The sequence below is a fragment of the Ascidia mentula genome, chromosome 5 (genome assembly GCF_947561715.1).
Source record: "Ascidia mentula chromosome 5, kaAscMent1.1, whole genome shotgun sequence".
Taxonomy (NCBI): domain Eukaryota; kingdom Metazoa; phylum Chordata; class Ascidiacea; order Phlebobranchia; family Ascidiidae; genus Ascidia; species Ascidia mentula.
In genome coordinates, this window is record NC_138570.1 from 6,174,070 (window position 1) to 6,192,269 (window position 18,200).

An 18,200-nucleotide genomic window follows, 5' to 3' on the forward strand; every position below is an offset into this window, starting at 1 on the left:
AACAAAAATGTACTTTCATTCATATAATTTTCCTTGAATTCAATCAGATGAGCACAAAAGCAACATGACACCAAAATTATTTTGGCAATAGGATAATGTGTTACAGAGAGCAGATTGCAAGTCTTCAGCCAGTTTAATCAATGTGATAAAGGAATTTTCAGTGATATTCACTAAAGCAATGCCAAGAACAACCAAGCAACTATTAGAAAACATCAACATTAAGATGGCAATTATGCGAAAGTATGTAAACTGAACTGTATCAGGAATTAAGTAGAACTACTTGTAATTGCTACATTGCAGAAATTTTCAAAGTCCTGGCGAATTCGTTCACGTAATCTTGTACGTTGAGCATTAATTTCTGAGCGGTTGCGCTCAAACTCTAAGATTTCCTCCTGGGTCAGTTCAACCAGGCTTGTCTCTTCTGAATCACAATCCAGTGGGTCTTCCATTTTGCTGTCTTGTTTGAGCAGATCCAAAAGGCAACTAAACTCAGTTTTTGACATGTTTTTGTCTTCAACTCCAGCAGTTTCCCCATTTACTTCATCACACACTGGGGTGTTTTCTTCTGTTTCTAGCTCTTCCAGCACATCACCTTTACCTTTTCTTCTTTTCTGCTGTCGGCGCCGTTTGAGCCTCTTCTTTTGTAACTTGCTTTCCTTTTCCCTATCAGCCTCCTCAATTTCTTTGCATAATGCCTCCATTTGACCATAACCAGCTTTTAGCTCAAACATGCTTTCGAAGTTTTGTCGCGCTGCTTCAATGGCCAGAAACAACAAGGTAAGCCAAGACTGTTCCATAGTTAACTTCATGTGCCAAACACGATGGAGACGTTGATACAAGTATATAGCCAGACAGGTGCAAACCTCCTCTTGTGCGATGTCAATAGTTTTTGCATGGCGCTCTCTGTCTCCACCAACCATCTCAGCATCTGCTTGGGTGAGGTTATGTACAATAAACGGCCTTTCACAGCATAAGTGAATATGTTTGTCGGTCATGGGAGAAACAGTTTCATTCTCATGAGACTGTGGAGGCATACTACAATAATGCAGGCCTTCAAATATAGCAGAACAGTAGCCAGACACTGCATCACTGTCAAGTTCATTAGTCAGTATGGCCATGGCTTTCATAACATTACACTTACATTCACAGCAAAATCGATGCTTTTTAAGGTAGTAATCCATTGTTAGGTTTATTCCCTTCAGATCCAAGGATGAAATTTCTTTCTGACACTCTGTGCACATTTTGTCCCAGACATCTAAAATGGATGAGGTGCACCATTTAGGCAGATTAAGTTTGGTTTCAGATGGTATATCATTAGGTTTCTGAATTTTTAAGGAATGAAACACACATCTTTTATTACGTTTGTTGCCAAAAAAGGATGTTACCACTTCACATAGATAGGTTTTTACATCATGGAAAAGATAGAAGAGCTTTTTTGAGTTGTTGAGGTACAACGGGTTAATAGTCACTGTTCCAGCAGGGGAAATTTTTATACAATCAAACACAGAATTGTTCAGCTGCTGAACCTCATGAAATAACTGTTCAACACCTCTTCTGCATCCAACACATGGCACAAATTGGGTTAAACATGCAAATAAATCTTTATCTTGTATAGTACAGGCTTGCCTAATTTCATCCTTGTCAAGTGTATTAAACTTCTTTTTGAATGCTTCAAAGCAAGGAGTGTTAACACTAAAGGTTTGTCCCCCTGATTTTCTAGACACAAGATCATCAAATTGAATGATCATAGTCAAACCATTATCCACATGCAAAGGGACTTGGAGGGTTTCCAGATTTAAACTCTCTTTTCCTTTTCTCATTCCAACCAATTGAGCTTTCTCAAACAAAAGTGGATCCATTGTATTGGGTTTTAAACTGTAAAAACACCAGGGTTTATTTTCTATTGACATTTACTGAAATCAACAGACACACATATTAAACTGTAATCTTTGGAGATTTATTTGAAAGATTTTAAGTTAATCAGCCCAAACATTTGAAATAGTCTGCCGTTTTTTTGTACAAGGCAGCGTGATGGACAAACATACAATCTTTATCGCACAATATACTGACAGTTTTCTTTTGATAATAAATATTTAAAGTAGTACACTGGCATGTAAGCACAAAATTTCTTTAACTACCATACAAAATCCAACCCATATCCCTGATCGTTGACTATGCTAGGAGCAACAGGGTAACAACCAAATCTCAATTCGAAATGCAACAACCCCCACTCAACACAACAGTTTTGCGGCGGGCTTGGTGTAAAATTTTAGCACCGTTTTGGGCAACTTATATTGACGGATTTTTTAAAATTGCTAAGGTAAACACACTTGTAACCATTTTTATGACACGTCTCACTATGTGACATCTGACATGTGCACCAAACCCGAGCATGTCACCAAATTTCAGTTTGTCACATCGCATGTAACCAGTATGTCATATCGCATGTTACCAGTATGCCACATCGCGTGTTACCAGCATGCCACATCGCGTGTTACCAGCATGTCATATCGCGTGTTACCAGCATGGCACATGGCGTGTCACCAAACATGTCACTTAGTATGTTACGTAGAGACATCAAATTAAAAAAAAAAAGTCTTGATCAGCTTAAAAGGATGACGGATACTTTCCGAGTTCAGGGTAGGGCGGCGTTGTACGTACACAATTTATGTACCTTTAGCAGTAATTTTCTTTGAAAATCGACTGTATCACACAAAAGACATATGGCGGGTGCAACAAAATTTTTCCTTACCATACACATAGGCATAAATAATTATAAGTCACACATGATTAAAATGGATCCTTGCAACACATATGCTTTTGGAATGCTAGATATCACCACAGAATACTTCATAACATTTTCTTTTAATAATTGTGTCCCTCTTTCAAACAATGGTATACAATACAACTTATCACAACGTCCAATATATACCTGTGTTTTTAAATGTTTTAAATATTAGGCAGAACAAAAACAATGTAATAGTTCATTTGAAGTCATTGTCCTGTGATGGGTGTCAACTTATTCGTGTGCTGCAGGTAAGCAGTCAGTTATATATCCAACTAAAGCAGTTCGGTCGCCACACAACGTTCTTTACTACATCTCTTCCATCACCTGTGCGAAACCTTTCTTTTTTGTCATGAAACTTGAAAGTTCATGTTTGCTGCAATATGAGCAATGAGTTGTATTGTTCTGATTTCTTCAATTTCCACCTATTTGAAATCACGCAGTACCACAAACAAATGAATTGACATACAAAGTGACTCGTACCAGGGGTGACATGCTGAAGTTTTGTGACACGTTAAGTGACATGCTTGAAAAAAGTGACATATATCACTCTGTGGCACATGTCATGAAAACGGTTACAGCCCCTGTTGACAGTTGTCGAGGTGGGCATCGTTGTCAGGTGAAGTTTTCTGATATCGCACATCGTTTGATCTAAACTAGCCCCAAAACCGCCGAAACAAGAAAATTTACTTACAATTAGCTGTTATTCGACATTGTGAATTCCTACAATTTTAACCTATCGCGGTTACGTCTTTTAACGTTCAGGGTTCGGACTATTGCGACCCCTATTGGGTTTTGCTCGAATGCCGAGAGTATAACCATTGTATACTCTATAGAGTCTATACTATAATCTCATATCTTATATGGGGCAACAGCATTTTTTGAAAATCGTCACAAAATTTAATGAATTCATAAGATAACATTGACCAACAACTTCAGGAAATCAATAATCAGCAAAGTCATTTTACGACAAAACATTGTATTTTCGACATACACGTCACGTGTGTAAAGCGATCAAAAACTGTAAGAAAGGAATTACTGCACATGCTTCAACAAAACATGTTTTCTCACGCCACGGAAAACTGATACAGTGATAGTAATTTGATATTTGAGCTTGTTGATGTAAGTTTCTTTGAACACCGTTAAATCTAAAAGAATTAGGTGTTTTGCAGACAAAATGACCTCGTTTTGTATTACGATTTTTTATTCTTCGTGCCTGCATACCAATGGTTGCTCACGCATGAGGTGCCTCACTGCACTGGGCATACCAAGGTCTATGCGTGACATGGGTAAGCTGTGTGCACCTGCACTGCACACTGTTGCGTAACTCACGTTGCCAAAAATAAAAGTTTGCATGTGCCAAAATATGTGACTAATAAGCTTAATTTAATATACGAAAATCGTTGATTTTTCTGCGCAATCAACGTTTACTGAAAAAAACACCCTTCATGCAAATCATGAACTTAACAACCAGGTGTATTTTCAATTAAAACCCAATGACCCAAAATTAATCCCATCGATATTCAAAATAGTGAAGTGTTAAAACCATTTCTGAATTCTTTGATATTGATAACATAGAATAATCACATAGCCTACATGATTTGTTGTTGAACAAAAAGGTGCTGCATACAAAAAAGTTTAAATGACCATTTGAAGGAAAAACATGATGAAGGAAGTTTTTATGGCAATCAGACTCTTTGGCACATTAGGAAAAAGTACCAGCAAGATCCTAAACCCAACTGCAAAAAGGTACCTTCCGACTTTCAATCACCACTAACTAATACCTATCAAACTACTATTGCATTAATAATAACAACATGTTTACAGGTTAATACCTGAAATTGCCCTTAAGTCTCATTTGAGCAAAATACGAACCCTTTACACTTCACCTCGTTTGTTTGGAGTAGAGGAGTTTCTTGACAATCCGAAAAACTTTGGAAAAAGGAATATCAAAAGTGGTGCTCCATGGTCTAAAGATTTATTGAGAAGAAAAAGTCTGGAGGATCTACAAAAGTTATGGTGTGGATAGTTTCCAACAGATAACATATTCAGACATTCTTGATCCAATAATTGTATCTTAGGTTTGTTCTTCTCAAGGAAAGAAACATGCTTCAGTCTATGGAATTGCGTTGCTTGGAAGAAGATGAACCTATGGCCGGAGAGGATAGATTGGAAAAGGTAAATGGATTTGGGTAAAAAAATAAGTGTGCAAGGTTAGGTTCTGTTTAGGTAGCAGAATCGATGAGCAACCTTCGTGATGTTATTGCAGAGCGAGAAAAAGCCAAAAACATGTTGCTTAAAGGAAGGCCAGATGCCGAACCTGGTACAATTTTTTTGTCAAACACTAAGTTTGTGTTTACAAATGGTTGTTTTAACTTAACCTAGGTGAATGGAGGAAAAGCCCGCTCGGTCAAACATATTACTATAAATACAAAGAGCACCTGATTCCAAAAGAGTTGCAAAAAGTTCCAAAGGGTGACAGACCAGCTGATATGGCCTACTTTAACAAGGAGCTTCAAGAATGGCATTTGTGAGTACAGGCTTAATGCTAGTGCACACTTTTTTTAAGTAATTTGTTTTTTAATTCAGGCGAAGAGAAGAAAAGAGAATCAAAGTTCGAAAATCTTTTGAATACAGAATTAACTTAAAATGGCGCCTAATAAAGCAGAGAAACCCATCCATGCCCAAGAAGCCACCACGGTGGTTCCTCAATAAGTTCAGGACAACTTGGAAATATGGAATTCACCCAGATATGCCATTGTTCCTTCCCCCATATGATCACCGTTTTAACTACAACAAACCAGAGAATGAATATGTATGACGGAAAAAACAAACTGTGATTCCTCATGGAAATATTGAAGGGAACTTTTATTATTTCACAGTGAAAGGGCACACTTTTGTTAGTGGCAGTAAAACACAGCTTTAGAACTGTGGTGTCTTTGAGACCTTTAACAAATTGAGACCAATATAAATACATTCAAATTTTCAAAATGTCCATATTTTTGACAAGGATGCCAGACTCATCAGAGTCACTCAGGGAGGATTGTTGGGAGACGTTCTTCTTTCTTTCCTCACTACGATTCTTACGGTCTTTTTTGGCAAGCTCTTTTCGTTTTTTGTTGCTTAACTGAAAACATAGCGAAATTGGTTCAAGTTCAAATATATAGAACAGCATGAAGTTTGAGAAATTATCTGTGTGGATTTGGGCACTTTTGGCAAAGATTTAGACATTTACGCCACCAACATTCAGATTTAATTCTAATTTCAGGTAATTCATCCATAATGCCAAAGGGCACATATAATTGTTTTACATTCAACATTAACATGGAATAATGCAATACTGTCGCACGCCACCTGATGTTTAGTTTACATATTTACTTGGAACATGAAGAGTGCAACATGGAAGCAAAACACTATATTGGTTGTTTGACTTCTACATGTAGATACTAGGATTTTGCTTACCTTTTTAGGTGGCTGAGAGTTGTTACTTTTCTTTTTGGCAGTTTCCTGGGAATGGCTTGGGATATTGCTAGTGCCAAAAATTCTCGCCCCTGTACCTTTGCTCTCCCACAGTGGAGAAGACTGCGCTGGTTTTGGTGACAGTCTTGGTGACTGGGAGTCTTCATCTGTTTCAAACAAATATTTTTAGCAATATTTGATTACCCGTAAAAGTTTTTTTTAAAATGATTACCAGATGTTCCACTTTGCATGAACTGTAAAACAATGCCAATAGTCTGGTCAACATCTGAATTACTTTCCTCCAGAAGTTGTTGGATTAATGCCCGGTCCTGTAAAAAAGTATGATGTAAAATTTGTGCATCTTATCCTACAAATTTCCATAAACTGTCAAATAAATGTTGCACCACAAAGAATACTGTATCCACTCTATTGTAAGTCGCGACTTTTTTAATCTACCATTTGTGCGGCTTACAATTAAGGACGGCTTTAACTCGTTCTGTACCAATACATTTTATTACACACAGTTATCAGCATATATGAAAATTTTAAAGGACAGATTTGTTGACATTTATTGTTGTAGGCCACCTAAATTTGCCTTTACCATTTACAGATGGCTTATATTAATTTTGTAACACCTTTGAATGCTCATTACAATCAAGGACGGTCTACAATCGAGTAACTACGGTAACCAAAATTAGTTTGTTCAAAGCTGACCTGACATCCAGTAACATTTGATATATGTTGAATTACTTTCAGGGAAACACCAGCAGGCGATCCTTGCTTTTTTCTCGAGTCTCTTTTTGTTGATTTTGGCTTGTTTTCAGTTTTTGTCTGTTTTATGTGCATTTAAAAAAAATGTATTTACTCCATTTCAAAAAACGTAAATTCATACAAGTAAAAAACAAAATGAGCTTACCGTTAGTTTAATATTGGTAGGGTTATTTGAGTAGTCACTAAGTTTGCGGACACTGGAGTAGTGATCTCCATTATGGTAAGAAATATGAAGTTGTGGCACATTTGGGCGATCACTGCCAGTAATCTATGAAATAAGGTTAGTCATACACCCACTGATTAATGGAACTACATCACTTTAATGCAACATACCGTCCACATTGGAGTGTTAAGCTGATGAATCATAACATTGACGCTATTGTTCCTGGCAAATGCCACAATTGCATCATTTCCAGCATATGTCCCATCCTCTCTGAGCTTTCTTACTGCACAAAAAACAGTTTTTTAGCTATTATTTTAATATTTGCCATACTTGGAAATGTTCTAAACAACAAATTATCTTTACATATTGCCTCGCGAGGACCTGAAGCAGTCCATATACTTTAAATATGGTATATATAGTTAAACATACCATGATCATCAAATGTACAATCATCTTCCACAAATGGCTCAAAATCATTGCGATGTTCTACCATATATTTGACAGTTTGTTCCCTATGTTGAAGATGCCTGAATGAGTGGCCATCAATTTGGTCACCAAGTGCTCGAAACAAGCAATTTCTAAACATGTTTTACAAAGCGTCACGTCAGGAGGCATTTATGCAATGTAATTTCAAAAGCACAGACCCATCGCCTGAAATGTCACGGAGTTTTAGGCCAATAGTCGCAAGTTGATTCGCAAAACCAGCATAGTTTTCATCATCAACAAAATATGAAGTACTGATCTAAAAACAACACTATTAGGGGCTTATAGTGATTAACTTATAACTTTGTAGGCTTTGGCGATTGCAAGGAAGTTAAAGACAGAAAAAAATCGCAGTATGAACCTCTTTTTGTCTTCTGTTGTTTTGGTGTGCTTTTCGAACAGCTCTTTCATCGCGCTTTCTGCTATTTTTGTGCTCACCACCAGCCATGACAACCTATTGAAACTTGTATCAAATACAAACAGTTTTAAGTTAAAATCATTGGAAGAATCAATTCACTGAAACATTTTACACATTCTTGTGCAGGTAGATGTCGCAATCGCAATGTTGTTATTGATATATTAACCCACACAAAAATCGTAAATTTGTTGTTATGAAACATGTTTTTACGCTTTACACAATCATACTCGTTTTTTTATTTTATTTTTGGGGGTTTTGCGAACACAAGAGAAATTGTGAAAATATTACAACAACATTTTTTTTTCAAAGGCACTGTGACAAAAAAGCTTCCATCCATTTGGATTTTACAACAATGACATACATATATTTATATAAAGCCTGCTACACATCTATCAGAAAAATATCGCAAAACTTTCCAACAAAACTTTGTTTCGGACTGTTTCCCTGGAGAGATAAGAGAAGAGTTGGCGATGCGGGTTGCTTCTGTGTAATTGCGATCTCCGTACTACGTGTAGAACCAGACTCCACAGTCAGACCGAATTAGCTACGGATAATGTCAAAGTGTATTACACTGCATGAAGGACCACCGTGGGGTTTTAGAATTGCAGGTGGTGCAGATGAAGACCAAAACATCGTAGTTACGCGGGTAAACAAAAATGCCTTTTTGTAACAAAACCAATTGGTAAATTTAGGCAACACAAGTAACAGGAAAATTACTCTTAGGTCAAAAAATGTAAGTTATTTCCCTTGTATGTTCAAGGTGACGCCAGGTTCACCAGCTGCAAAGGCAGGATTGCGCAGTCGAGACATTCTGCTTGCAATCAACAATTCCATACTAAAAGACGCGTCACGAAGCGAAGCAGAGGCCATTATTAGAACTAGTCAAGCGGGAAAAATGGACGTAACTATTAAATTGTGAGAATAATATTTGAAAGCTACATATTAACTTCTATAAAACCTTTCTGACAAATCTGATCTTGTGTTGGTTAATACAGGGCAACAGCATGGGACGCAAAACCAGGTAGAATGAAACCTACCGACCCTACATGGGTGGAGTTGGCAAAGAAATTGGAACAACCGCGCCCGATCGGCCGAACAGGTCTATGCCCTATCCAGTCTAAAACTTTCTCCAAGCTCTGTTTTGTTTTACAGAAGCCGAGGGGTCGCCTGTAATCTACCAGTAATGGTCGTAAAGTTGTGATACGGAAAGGAAATCCATGCAATCCTATGTCATCGACACTTAGATCAACAGTTAATTTCTAATTTAAACAGTGTTTATTTTGTAAACAACAACTGTAACCATAACTTGGTTGTAAGAACTTTTAACTTTATGGACATCGGGCATAGCAAAAGAGCTAAAGACGAAAAGAAAATCACAGTATGAACCTCTTTTTGTCTTCTGTTGTTTTGGTGTGCTTTTCGAACAGCTCTGTCATCGCGCTTTCTGCTATTTTTGTGCTCACCACCAGCCATGACAACCTATTGAAACTTATATCAAATACAAACAGTTTTACGTTAAAATCATTGGAAGAATCAATTCACTAAACCATTTTACATACTCTTGTGCAGGTAGATGTCGCAATCGCAATGTTGTTATTGATATATTCACCCCACACAAAATCGTAAATTTGTTGTTATGAAACATGTTTTTATGCTTTACAAAATCATACTCGTTTTTTTATTTTATTTTGGGGGGTTTTGTTGGACACAAGAGAAATTGAGAAAGTATTACAACAAAATTATTTTTTAAACGCGCTGTGACAAAAAAGCTTTTATCCATTTGGATTTTACAACAGTGACATACATATATTTATATAACGCCTAACGATCAAAAAAATATCGCAAAACTTTCCAACAAATTTTTGTTTCGGACTGTTTCCCTGGAGAGATAAGAGAAGCCAGTTGGCAATGCGGGATGCTTCTGTGTAATTGCGACCTCCGTAATACGTGTTGATATAGATTCCACAGTCAGACCGACTTAGCTACGAATAATGTCTAAGTGTATTACACTGCTTCAAGGACCGCCGTGGGGTTTTAGAATTGCAGGTGGTGCAGATGAAGACCAAAACATCGTAGTTACGCGGGTAAACAGAAAAATACTTTTTGAAGTAAAACCAATTGGTAAATTTAGGCAAAACAAGTAACAGGAAAATTACTCTTTGATCAAAAAGCATAAGTTCTTTAACTTGTATGCTTAAGGTGACGCCAGGTTCACCAGCTGCAAAGGCAGGATTGCGCAGTCGAGACATTCTGCTTGCTATCAACAATTCCATACTGAAAGACGCGTCACGAAGCGAAGCAGAGGCCATTATTAGAACCAGTCAAGCGGGAAAAATGGACGTAACTATTAAATTGTGAGAAAAATATTTGAAAGCTACATATTAACTTCTATAAAACCTTTCTGACAAATCTGATCTTGTGTTGGTTAATACAGGGCAACAGCATGGGACGCAAAACCAGGAAGAATGAAAGCTGCCGACCCTACATGGGTGGAGTTGGCAAAGAAATTGGAACAACCGCGCCCGATCGGCCAAACAGGTCTATGTCCTATCCAATTTCGATTACTATGTAAAACTTTCTCCTCGTTCTGTTTTGTTTTAAAGGAGCCGAGGGGTCGTTGGTTACGCAAGGGAAAGTGTTTGAGTCCGCACACAAGCCGCCAACTGTTGCTCCACCCGACCAAGACATACTCCAACCTCGCAAGTTTCTCCCTAAACCTGAAGGCGGCATCATCTGCAATTATTGTGCACAGGCAATTGAGTAAGCATACATCGAAATATTGGTCTTTTAACTTATATTATCAAATATTTCTTTGTCTAGTGGGGAATACTCAATTGTGCAGGGCCTCAACTTTCACAAAAAGTGCTTCATTTGTGGGGCCCCGAACTGCCAAGGTAGCTTGGACATGGGATTTATTGTGGACGGCGGCAAGGCGTACTGCGTGCCATGTCACAAAAAATACTTTTCGCAACCCTGCATGAAGTGTCACCAACCAGTCTTCGAGGTATGTTCTTTATTTACTTGCAATGAAACTGTAAAGAACCAACAGCTGCATGGTTTTAACTACATATATTTTCAGCTTGCTGTAAAATTAGTCTAGTTAAAACCATGCAGTTTAACGTTTACAGAGTTGTATGTCACATTGCATGGCGAATGTCTGTAACGTTAGACGGTCGATCGTGTCTTATTGTACGATTCAAACTTGAACCGCAGGAAGTGTTTCGGGCACTCAACTGTCAATGGCATCTGGAATGCTTCACGTGTCATGAGTGCAGCAAGCCAATCTTTGATGGCGTGTTTCATATGGAACAAGGCAAAATCTACTGCAACGAAGGTTGTGATTTGTTTGGGTCGCATCGGATGTACAGCGTCTAATCCAGACATGCTTTGCAGATCACACTCGACTGTTCGCGGTATCGTGTTTTGGTTGTAGCAATTTAATAGGTCCCGGCGACAAGGAGTTGGATGCTATTGGGCAAAAGTGGCACGATCGCTGCTTCAATTGCCAGGTATAAAAATGAGACTTTTTGGTGTGGTAAGGGAAATTCAACAAAATTTATCTCTCGGACTAAACCGCTTTGTTGTGATCATTTCAGAAATGCGGAAGGAATATGAACGGAAAGCGCTTCGTAAGACGCAACAACTTACCCATGTGTCATAACTGCAAATGAAGCTCGCTTAAACAAAGCGAAAACCAATACAACTTTGCGGGTTTCCATCTATTTTATTACTCAGAAAGGGAGGTAACAAGGTGTTCGAAAAGGAAAGATTCAAAATGCCACAGTAAACGCATACTTACCCGCGAAAATACTGTTCATCTTATATAGATCTCAACAACTGCAACTGTCCACAACAAAACAACGTAGAAATCAGAAAATAACATTGCACTAATCTGTTAAATGGAGGACCACAATGTAGCGAGAAGTGGTAATGCATAAATCTGGCTGTGTGAAGGCAAAATCTAAATTAGTACAACAGTAAACAAAGAACAAATTGTGAAGAAGAAAACGCAATTATTTTACTGAAGTTCACCACGCAGGTTTGTAACAAGAGTATGAATAGAAAGCAATCTTAACGCGTTTACCGTGATAACAAAGGGAGTTAATAAAATAAGGAAAATAATTATCAAGAAAAAAACATTTGATAAAAATGCAATTCGCTACACCAAGCCTGGAGTCGTAGCTTCGAGCTCACAGTACAGGCTTTGGCTTCGCAAAACTTTTGGAGTCAAGCTCACGTCACTCATGGACGCATCAGGATCGTTGGACAAAATCCATACATCTGATTTGCCTTCACCCTCGGCCGTGCCTCTGTCGGCAGTGTGAGGCATCGAGTTAGATCCAGGCGGTGACGTGTAAATGTTCGGCAGCGAAGGAATGGAGTCCGGGCGATGGTTGGAAAATGAGCTACCCTGCCCTTGAAGTTGGCTTGGTTGTTTTTCGATCGGCGACGGCGGTAGATGAGGCAGCTTGTGAAATGTTCGGCCGGTGTAAGCCAAAGCGACCTGCAAATATTTATTCGATAAATGGACGGTTTGATAAAATAGAGTTCCTTATATTACGCTTTAACATAATAAAATATATGGAGTGTATTTGTTTTCAAATTTTTCTTAATTGTGAATACTGTTTCTCCAGTCTGGCTTTTTTAGCTTACTTTGTCGTTCGAATTCCACCGCTTCTTCATGCACTCGATATCGTTAAAAAGCTCGTCATTCTCATCGCGAAGTATCTCCGCGTTTTTCTTGTATTCAAACATTAGCGTCTCGAGACGCTCGTTCTGTTGCAGCTGTGATTTGCTGCACGTAACCATGCGATGACAAGCACCCTCAAAGTCAGCGCGCATCTGATTCTACAAACAGAAAAAGGTGTATGTTCATCTACCACGTATGGTCGTGAAGTTGTGATACGGAAAGGAAATCCATGCAATGAATGGAAGCGCTGAATTACCATGGTAACACCAGACACGTGAAGCTCCTGTGCAGTTTCTTGATGTTTGGATTTTAGGCATTCGTGTTCCTCCATGAGGTTTTGTAGGTCGGCACGGATGACTCGCTCGATCTAAAAAGTCATGATTTGTTTTATATTTGAACGCCGAATGCTAGATTTACAAACTTGTCGGGGTGCTCAAAACGTTTTACTACGATACTTATTATTCCTACCTTTTGGAGTTCATCGACCCTGTTACGAAGTCGGGAAATTTGTTCGTCTTTCTTTAAGTCCGATTTTCGTTCCTCAGAGGTAAGCTCAGTTGTCAGTTGTGCCAACTCCTCCTGAATACGCATATTCAACGACACGTTAAAAATAATACTAACTACAACGACCCAGAGTTTTTTAAAACATCAAAAGAATTTGCCGCCATCAGCATCATCATTACCTTGTGTAGTTTATCCATCTCATCAAACCGGTTATGGAATTCTCGCTCTACATTTTCAAGGCGTTCGTCTTGCTCGCGTAGCTGTGAGTTCAGGTAATCCACCTTCGATTCCAGCTTCACTCTTTCTGCTGTTTCGTGTTCTTTCTTGGAGCGGTAGAATCTACGCACACAGAAGAGGTTTACTTAATACACTTCGAGGCAGGTGAATTATAGACTTTTAAATGACAGCTATTTACTTACTTGATGCCAGATTTGTACAGGCAACAGATGGCTTGGTGCATCATACTTTCCTTCATTTCACTTTCCATGGCCTCCGATAAAATTTCGACACTGAACGAATCGTCTAAAAATTAAGTGACAAATTGGTTAGACTATGATTTCACGTGTATTAAAAAGTGTTATATGAACTTACCAAGGTTGACGCCGAGATCTTTTAAAACTTGGTCGGGATCTTCAATACCTTCTTCCTTCCATATTGAGTGTAAGTTTTCAACATCGACGTACCTATACATAATGGCAATTTTTTCAATATAATATATAATACTGATGTAATATATATATGGTCACAGTGGACAAAAACTCCATACCTTCCACTCTCGCCCGTGAGAAAATACAATGGGGAATCCTCCAAACGACGCCTGCTCATTGGATGATAATACGGAAGTGCGACAGATTTATTTGCGCGGCGTCGGTTTCTTGAGGTAGCGTGGTTGGTCGTTCTTCTTCTCCTCCGATAGGTGGGAGCACCTTCGTAGCTACGGACATCGTAGTCGTCGGTCTGTCCTTCAAGGGATAATCTCCCAGCAGAGGGTGTGGAGCTGCTGTAATCTGAGAAAGTAAACATAATTGTTGTTTAACCTGCGTAATAACGCGAAAAACAAATTGCTGCAACATATCCAGCTTTTGTTTGAGATATTTAATATTCCGTTAATGTAAATAATGTAGCATCCAAACTATTCACGGGTTCTTTGCATTCGTTTAAAATTAAAAGGATTTTCTTTAATTCCGCCGTGCTTTTTTTACTGAGATAGTACAAATGTATAAAGCAGAAGTTCTGAAAATTGCAGCCGGAAAACGGCTTCTGTACCTGTTTTGGACGGTGATGAAGAGTAAAAACACGTTGCGCTTGGTGGAGTGGAAACAAAACCACTCGTACTGCTCTGGCGCGCAGGAGACGAGACCATGTGCTGGTCGAGAGCGGTGGACTTCTGTGGTAATGTGTTAAGGCTGTCTGTACCGTACGGTGTACTGTGGACGGATGGATTGTCGGCGAAATCTTTTGCCGCAGGAGTTTGAATACAGCGGGTATGGTTTTGTTTATGGTGCGGTGTCGTATGAAGAAATGCGTCTTCGTTCAGGTTCTCCACTTGTTTGTCGGGCCTAGCAGGCAACTGCTCGTCCTCGTCGCCCCCGAGAAAAGATGACATTTGCCGCGCAAAGTCGGCAAAGCTGATCAGGCCATCGCCATCACTGTCCAGTATGTCAAACAGCTGTTTCACGTCGCCCCCGGAGCTGGTGAGGGACAAGGCTTGGTACAGATCTTGCAACTGCCCAACATCGATATTTTCGTGAAGGTCGCCGATTACTTGTCGCCATATCGCTCCAAGGGCTTCCTTTGCGTCTGCGCTGCTGGACGTGTTGTTTTCTTGATTGTTATCATTTGAACTCGTGTCGTCCATCGGCGCGACGTCCAGGTCAGGATTTGTCCTGTACCAAAGACCAAATGTATTTACAGCCCATGACGAGCAAGAGAAAAAAGATATTTCGCACTAGTGCAGAATGTTAGGTGGAAATACAGTTTATAGCCTTAAAGGGTTATATGCGTTTCCAACTATTATACGCCGGACGTTCGCCAGAATTCTATAACTCACCAATCGCCACCAGCGCCCTCTCCAACGAACTCTTCCACGACTAGCCTTGACGACGGAGTCACTGGAGCAGAACGCAAAGTGTCGACGTCATTGCCCTGAGTTTCTGATCGATCACAATGGTGTTGCCGCGGACTGCTCATGTCGTGCCTACCGCGAAAAGCAAATACGTTATTGAACGTGAAACGATTTGCACTGCGAGGGCAAACCATGCGCAAAGCAAAGAACCTACTATTGACAATTGATAAATCAACCCCAGGAAAGAGGTAGTTTTGAATAGGAGTTTTTATAACAGGCCGACTGCAGAATTTCGTCAGCGCAGATGTCAAACTATGGACAAAAGTTCGCACCGTTGGTCGCGTTTTTATCCTAATACATCAAACCGCAGACCATTTCAGATTGTATGAACAAAATTCCTCTTTCTCGCACTTTGTTATTTTTCGTTAGTTGGGTTTGATGGGTTAGACGGGTTTCATCATTTTGACAACATCAGCCACAAAATTATTCTCAACCAAGTGACAACGCGACAATGCTACAACCATAAATCAACGTCTGTCTCAAAATACACGGCGCAAGATAATAGTCGCAAGGACGTGTGAAAAACGCAGTTTAGAAGTCGTCGTGAAACTTAAACAAACGAAAAACAATTAAAACCACGTACCTGTGTTGGTTCCTGGACAACAAATCTGTATCCGGCAGCGTCCTACGACCGTACTTCCGCTGTTTGTGTGCGCTGTACGACTTTCGAGCGGAATGCCTGCTACCGGTTTCACTGTGGCGACTGTCGTCCTTGGTTTTAATATCGGTCGTCTGATGAAAATCGATCACAAGCCAATCGGGTTCTTCCACGTGCTCACCAAAGCTCTTGTCCGCCTTCGATTGAGCCTTAAATTTACTTTCGCACGTTGCGCCTCGACGTTCCTTTTCCGATTCGACAACCTCGTTGCCGTTCAGGTCATTGTCACGTTGTTCAATTTTTTGTTGACATTCACTTCCGCCGTCGTTTGGGGGCAGAGTGCCGGCCAGAAGTTGTAGTAGTCCTTCGCGGAACCGGTCGTACGACAGGAGTGTACTGGACTGGAAGAGGTACTCATAAAGTAGCACGTACTCGTTCTGCAAAGTAGAAAAAATTAAAAATGACTAAAGGCGCACTGCGACCCACATGAGAGAGCTTATCGCCATTTACATCCCTGCGAAATTGGCGATTAACAGCGCAGTTTGTTCGCATTAATTGACGGCAAATTAAGCTTATTTGGTCGGATGGGGCAAATCTAGCCACGCCGGATTGACCCACGCAACGCCTGTTGACTCGAACTCTCAAAAAGTCCAACAAACTCGACTGTCACCGTCAAGTGGGCGGAACGAGTGCATCTTACACCAGACTACACATTCAAACGTGGGAACTTTAACGCGGTTTGCAGCCGACAAGTGTAACTTGCAAAAAAAGAAAATAGTTTCCAAAGGAACTTTAAATAGACAACTGCAATTAGTGTAAATTAGGAGCAAATTAAGTTTTTCTCTTGTAATTATTGTCGAAATTGCCAGTCAAGCAAAATGTTTGGAAAACGAACAGAAGCCTTGAATCGCTTTACATTCGTACAACAAGGTCGTATTGGGTGTCAATCAGCAGTGACACTGCGGTTGCTCATAACAGCTGTGGTCGCGTTGCCAGGCGAGGGCCAAGTTTTCGCAACACGGGAGAACGTGAAGTGCCAATCGATATATAAGCACTCAGCATGCGGCCTTTGTTTCATATAAAACTATAGCACTCCTCGCCATTTGCGACCACAGTAGCGCGACAAACTATTTCGCACCCCTTCTATTCGTGCACGTAACAACGCACGTGTGTATAGCCCGTGCTGAGTAGCAACAAAGTAAAGTCCAATAATAGCAACCCGCGGTGTATTAATGGCCTATGGCTGTACAATGCGTTCCAGCCGCTAGACCGCCGTGACCGTATGCATTGACCGGGTTAATTAAATCCTGTTTAACCAGGGAAGGTGGTGAGTTTGTAAGCGGATTACAATTCGGAGCCTGTTATTGAGTGGACAAACAGCTCGGACGCCACTTAAAGGGACACCATTGAAAAACATAGTCTCGAGATATTGGCCCTGTTTCAAGAGCATTCGAAGAAAACTTGGGAGAAATTTTAGGAGTACTTCGTTTGTTGAAAGCGCTGCTATATTGACTCCAGACTACTTATACTTACAAATACATATTTGCTTAACTTAACGTACAAGATATAACGCTGCTCGCGTTGGTTGTTTGTGTAAACATTCATGGGTTTGGTCCCTTTAAATGGGAAGTATACAACAAGCACATAACTTTATGGAAGAGTCACAAAAATGGTACACGTTTAGCACACGTCTTCAAAACTAATTTTTTGTTAATTATTTCTTGTAATTAAGTCTCACATTTCCTTTTAATTGATTGTTGTACAACTAATATTTCCAGATAGTTCTGTAAATGACCACTTTTCACTGATGAAATGACCATTGTATTAGATGTGAGGGTTAATACATTTTGTGGCAAACCCCTTTCTACACAAGTTCAATGACAAACGCTGGCATTTGAACATTTTCTTAACTTCTATAGTAATATTCACACTTACTTCAAGAGAGAGCTGCGAACACAAATCTTCGAATTCTGTGGTTGAAATAAGTCCGGATCCCGTCGTATCGCAGGAATCAAATATAGACCTCAACAGCGTATCGTAATCCGGGTTGCCTTCCATGCTGCTTATTACAAACACCTTAATCCACACGCGAAGCGCGTTGTTGTTGCTCTGTGAATGCGCTTTCTTCAGAGGTGCCAAAATCAGCTGTCAGTGTGCAGCCGAAAATAAAACTTTTTTCAAGCTCGATGTTCCGTCCGTCGCTA

At 39.8% G+C, this 18,200-nt stretch overlaps 6 protein-coding genes across 7 annotated transcripts; 3 read left to right on the forward strand and 3 right to left on the reverse strand.

Moving 5' to 3' along the window:
• Position 1: 1 nt before the first annotated feature.
• Positions 2-1,909, reverse strand: LOC145904098 (gametogenetin-binding protein 2-like). The gene has a single exon (XM_082992337.1). The coding sequence runs from the start codon at positions 1,857-1,859 to the stop codon at positions 267-269; it is 1,593 nt and encodes a 530-aa protein (XP_082848463.1). The 5' UTR covers positions 1,860-1,909; the 3' UTR covers positions 2-266.
• Positions 1,910-3,875: 1,966 nt separating this feature from the next.
• LOC145904102 (large ribosomal subunit protein uL29m-like) lies at positions 3,876-5,749 on the forward strand. Its single transcript, XM_082992344.1, has 6 exons — positions 3,876-4,534; positions 4,613-4,804; positions 4,867-4,963; positions 5,015-5,108; positions 5,171-5,315; positions 5,375-5,749. Exons 1-6 carry the CDS (start codon positions 4,449-4,451, stop codon positions 5,604-5,606), a joined length of 846 nt encoding a protein of 281 aa, XP_082848470.1. The 5' UTR covers positions 3,876-4,448; the 3' UTR covers positions 5,607-5,749.
• LOC145904099 (OTU domain-containing protein 3-like) lies at positions 5,613-8,218 on the reverse strand. The gene is made up of 9 exons (XM_082992341.1): positions 8,023-8,218; positions 7,823-7,920; positions 7,608-7,756; positions 7,349-7,461; positions 7,161-7,283; positions 6,959-7,075; positions 6,477-6,573; positions 6,248-6,411; positions 5,613-5,912 (listed from the first exon to the last, which is right to left on the reverse strand). Exons 1-9 carry the CDS (start codon positions 8,107-8,109, stop codon positions 5,763-5,765), a joined length of 1,098 nt encoding a protein of 365 aa, XP_082848467.1. The 5' UTR covers positions 8,110-8,218; the 3' UTR covers positions 5,613-5,762.
• Positions 8,219-8,586: 368 nt separating this feature from the next.
• LOC145904104 (PDZ and LIM domain protein 3-like) lies at positions 8,587-9,895 on the forward strand. The gene is made up of 4 exons (XM_082992346.1): positions 8,587-8,725; positions 8,840-8,994; positions 9,075-9,178; positions 9,232-9,895. Exons 1-4 carry the CDS (start codon positions 8,633-8,635, stop codon positions 9,261-9,263), a joined length of 384 nt encoding a protein of 127 aa, XP_082848472.1. The 5' UTR covers positions 8,587-8,632; the 3' UTR covers positions 9,264-9,895.
• A 128-nt stretch (positions 9,896-10,023) lies between these two features.
• LOC145904100 (PDZ and LIM domain protein 7-like) lies at positions 10,024-11,778 on the forward strand. The gene is made up of 8 exons (XM_082992342.1): positions 10,024-10,163; positions 10,279-10,433; positions 10,514-10,617; positions 10,683-10,839; positions 10,900-11,083; positions 11,293-11,413; positions 11,473-11,588; positions 11,676-11,778. Exons 1-8 carry the CDS (start codon positions 10,071-10,073, stop codon positions 11,748-11,750), a joined length of 1,005 nt encoding a protein of 334 aa, XP_082848468.1. The 5' UTR covers positions 10,024-10,070; the 3' UTR covers positions 11,751-11,778.
• Positions 11,779-11,824: 46 nt separating this feature from the next.
• On the reverse strand, positions 11,825-18,176 carry LOC145902567 (uncharacterized). 2 transcript variants are annotated; one of them, XM_082990589.1, is made up of 12 exons: positions 17,932-18,176; positions 15,982-16,433; positions 15,324-15,470; positions 14,540-15,159; positions 14,040-14,280; positions 13,865-13,956; positions 13,693-13,795; positions 13,453-13,612; positions 13,238-13,348; positions 13,026-13,136; positions 12,733-12,927; positions 11,825-12,583 (listed from the first exon to the last, which is right to left on the reverse strand). In XM_082990589.1, exons 1-12 carry the CDS (start codon positions 18,052-18,054, stop codon positions 12,239-12,241), a joined length of 2,700 nt encoding a protein of 899 aa, XP_082846715.1. In that variant the 5' UTR covers positions 18,055-18,176; the 3' UTR covers positions 11,825-12,238. The 2 variants fall into 2 exon arrangements, with proteins under 2 accessions (XP_082846715.1, XP_082846716.1); XM_082990590.1 differs by having other exon boundaries at positions 15,324-15,466; positions 15,969-16,433.
• Positions 18,177-18,200: the final 24 nt, after the last annotated feature.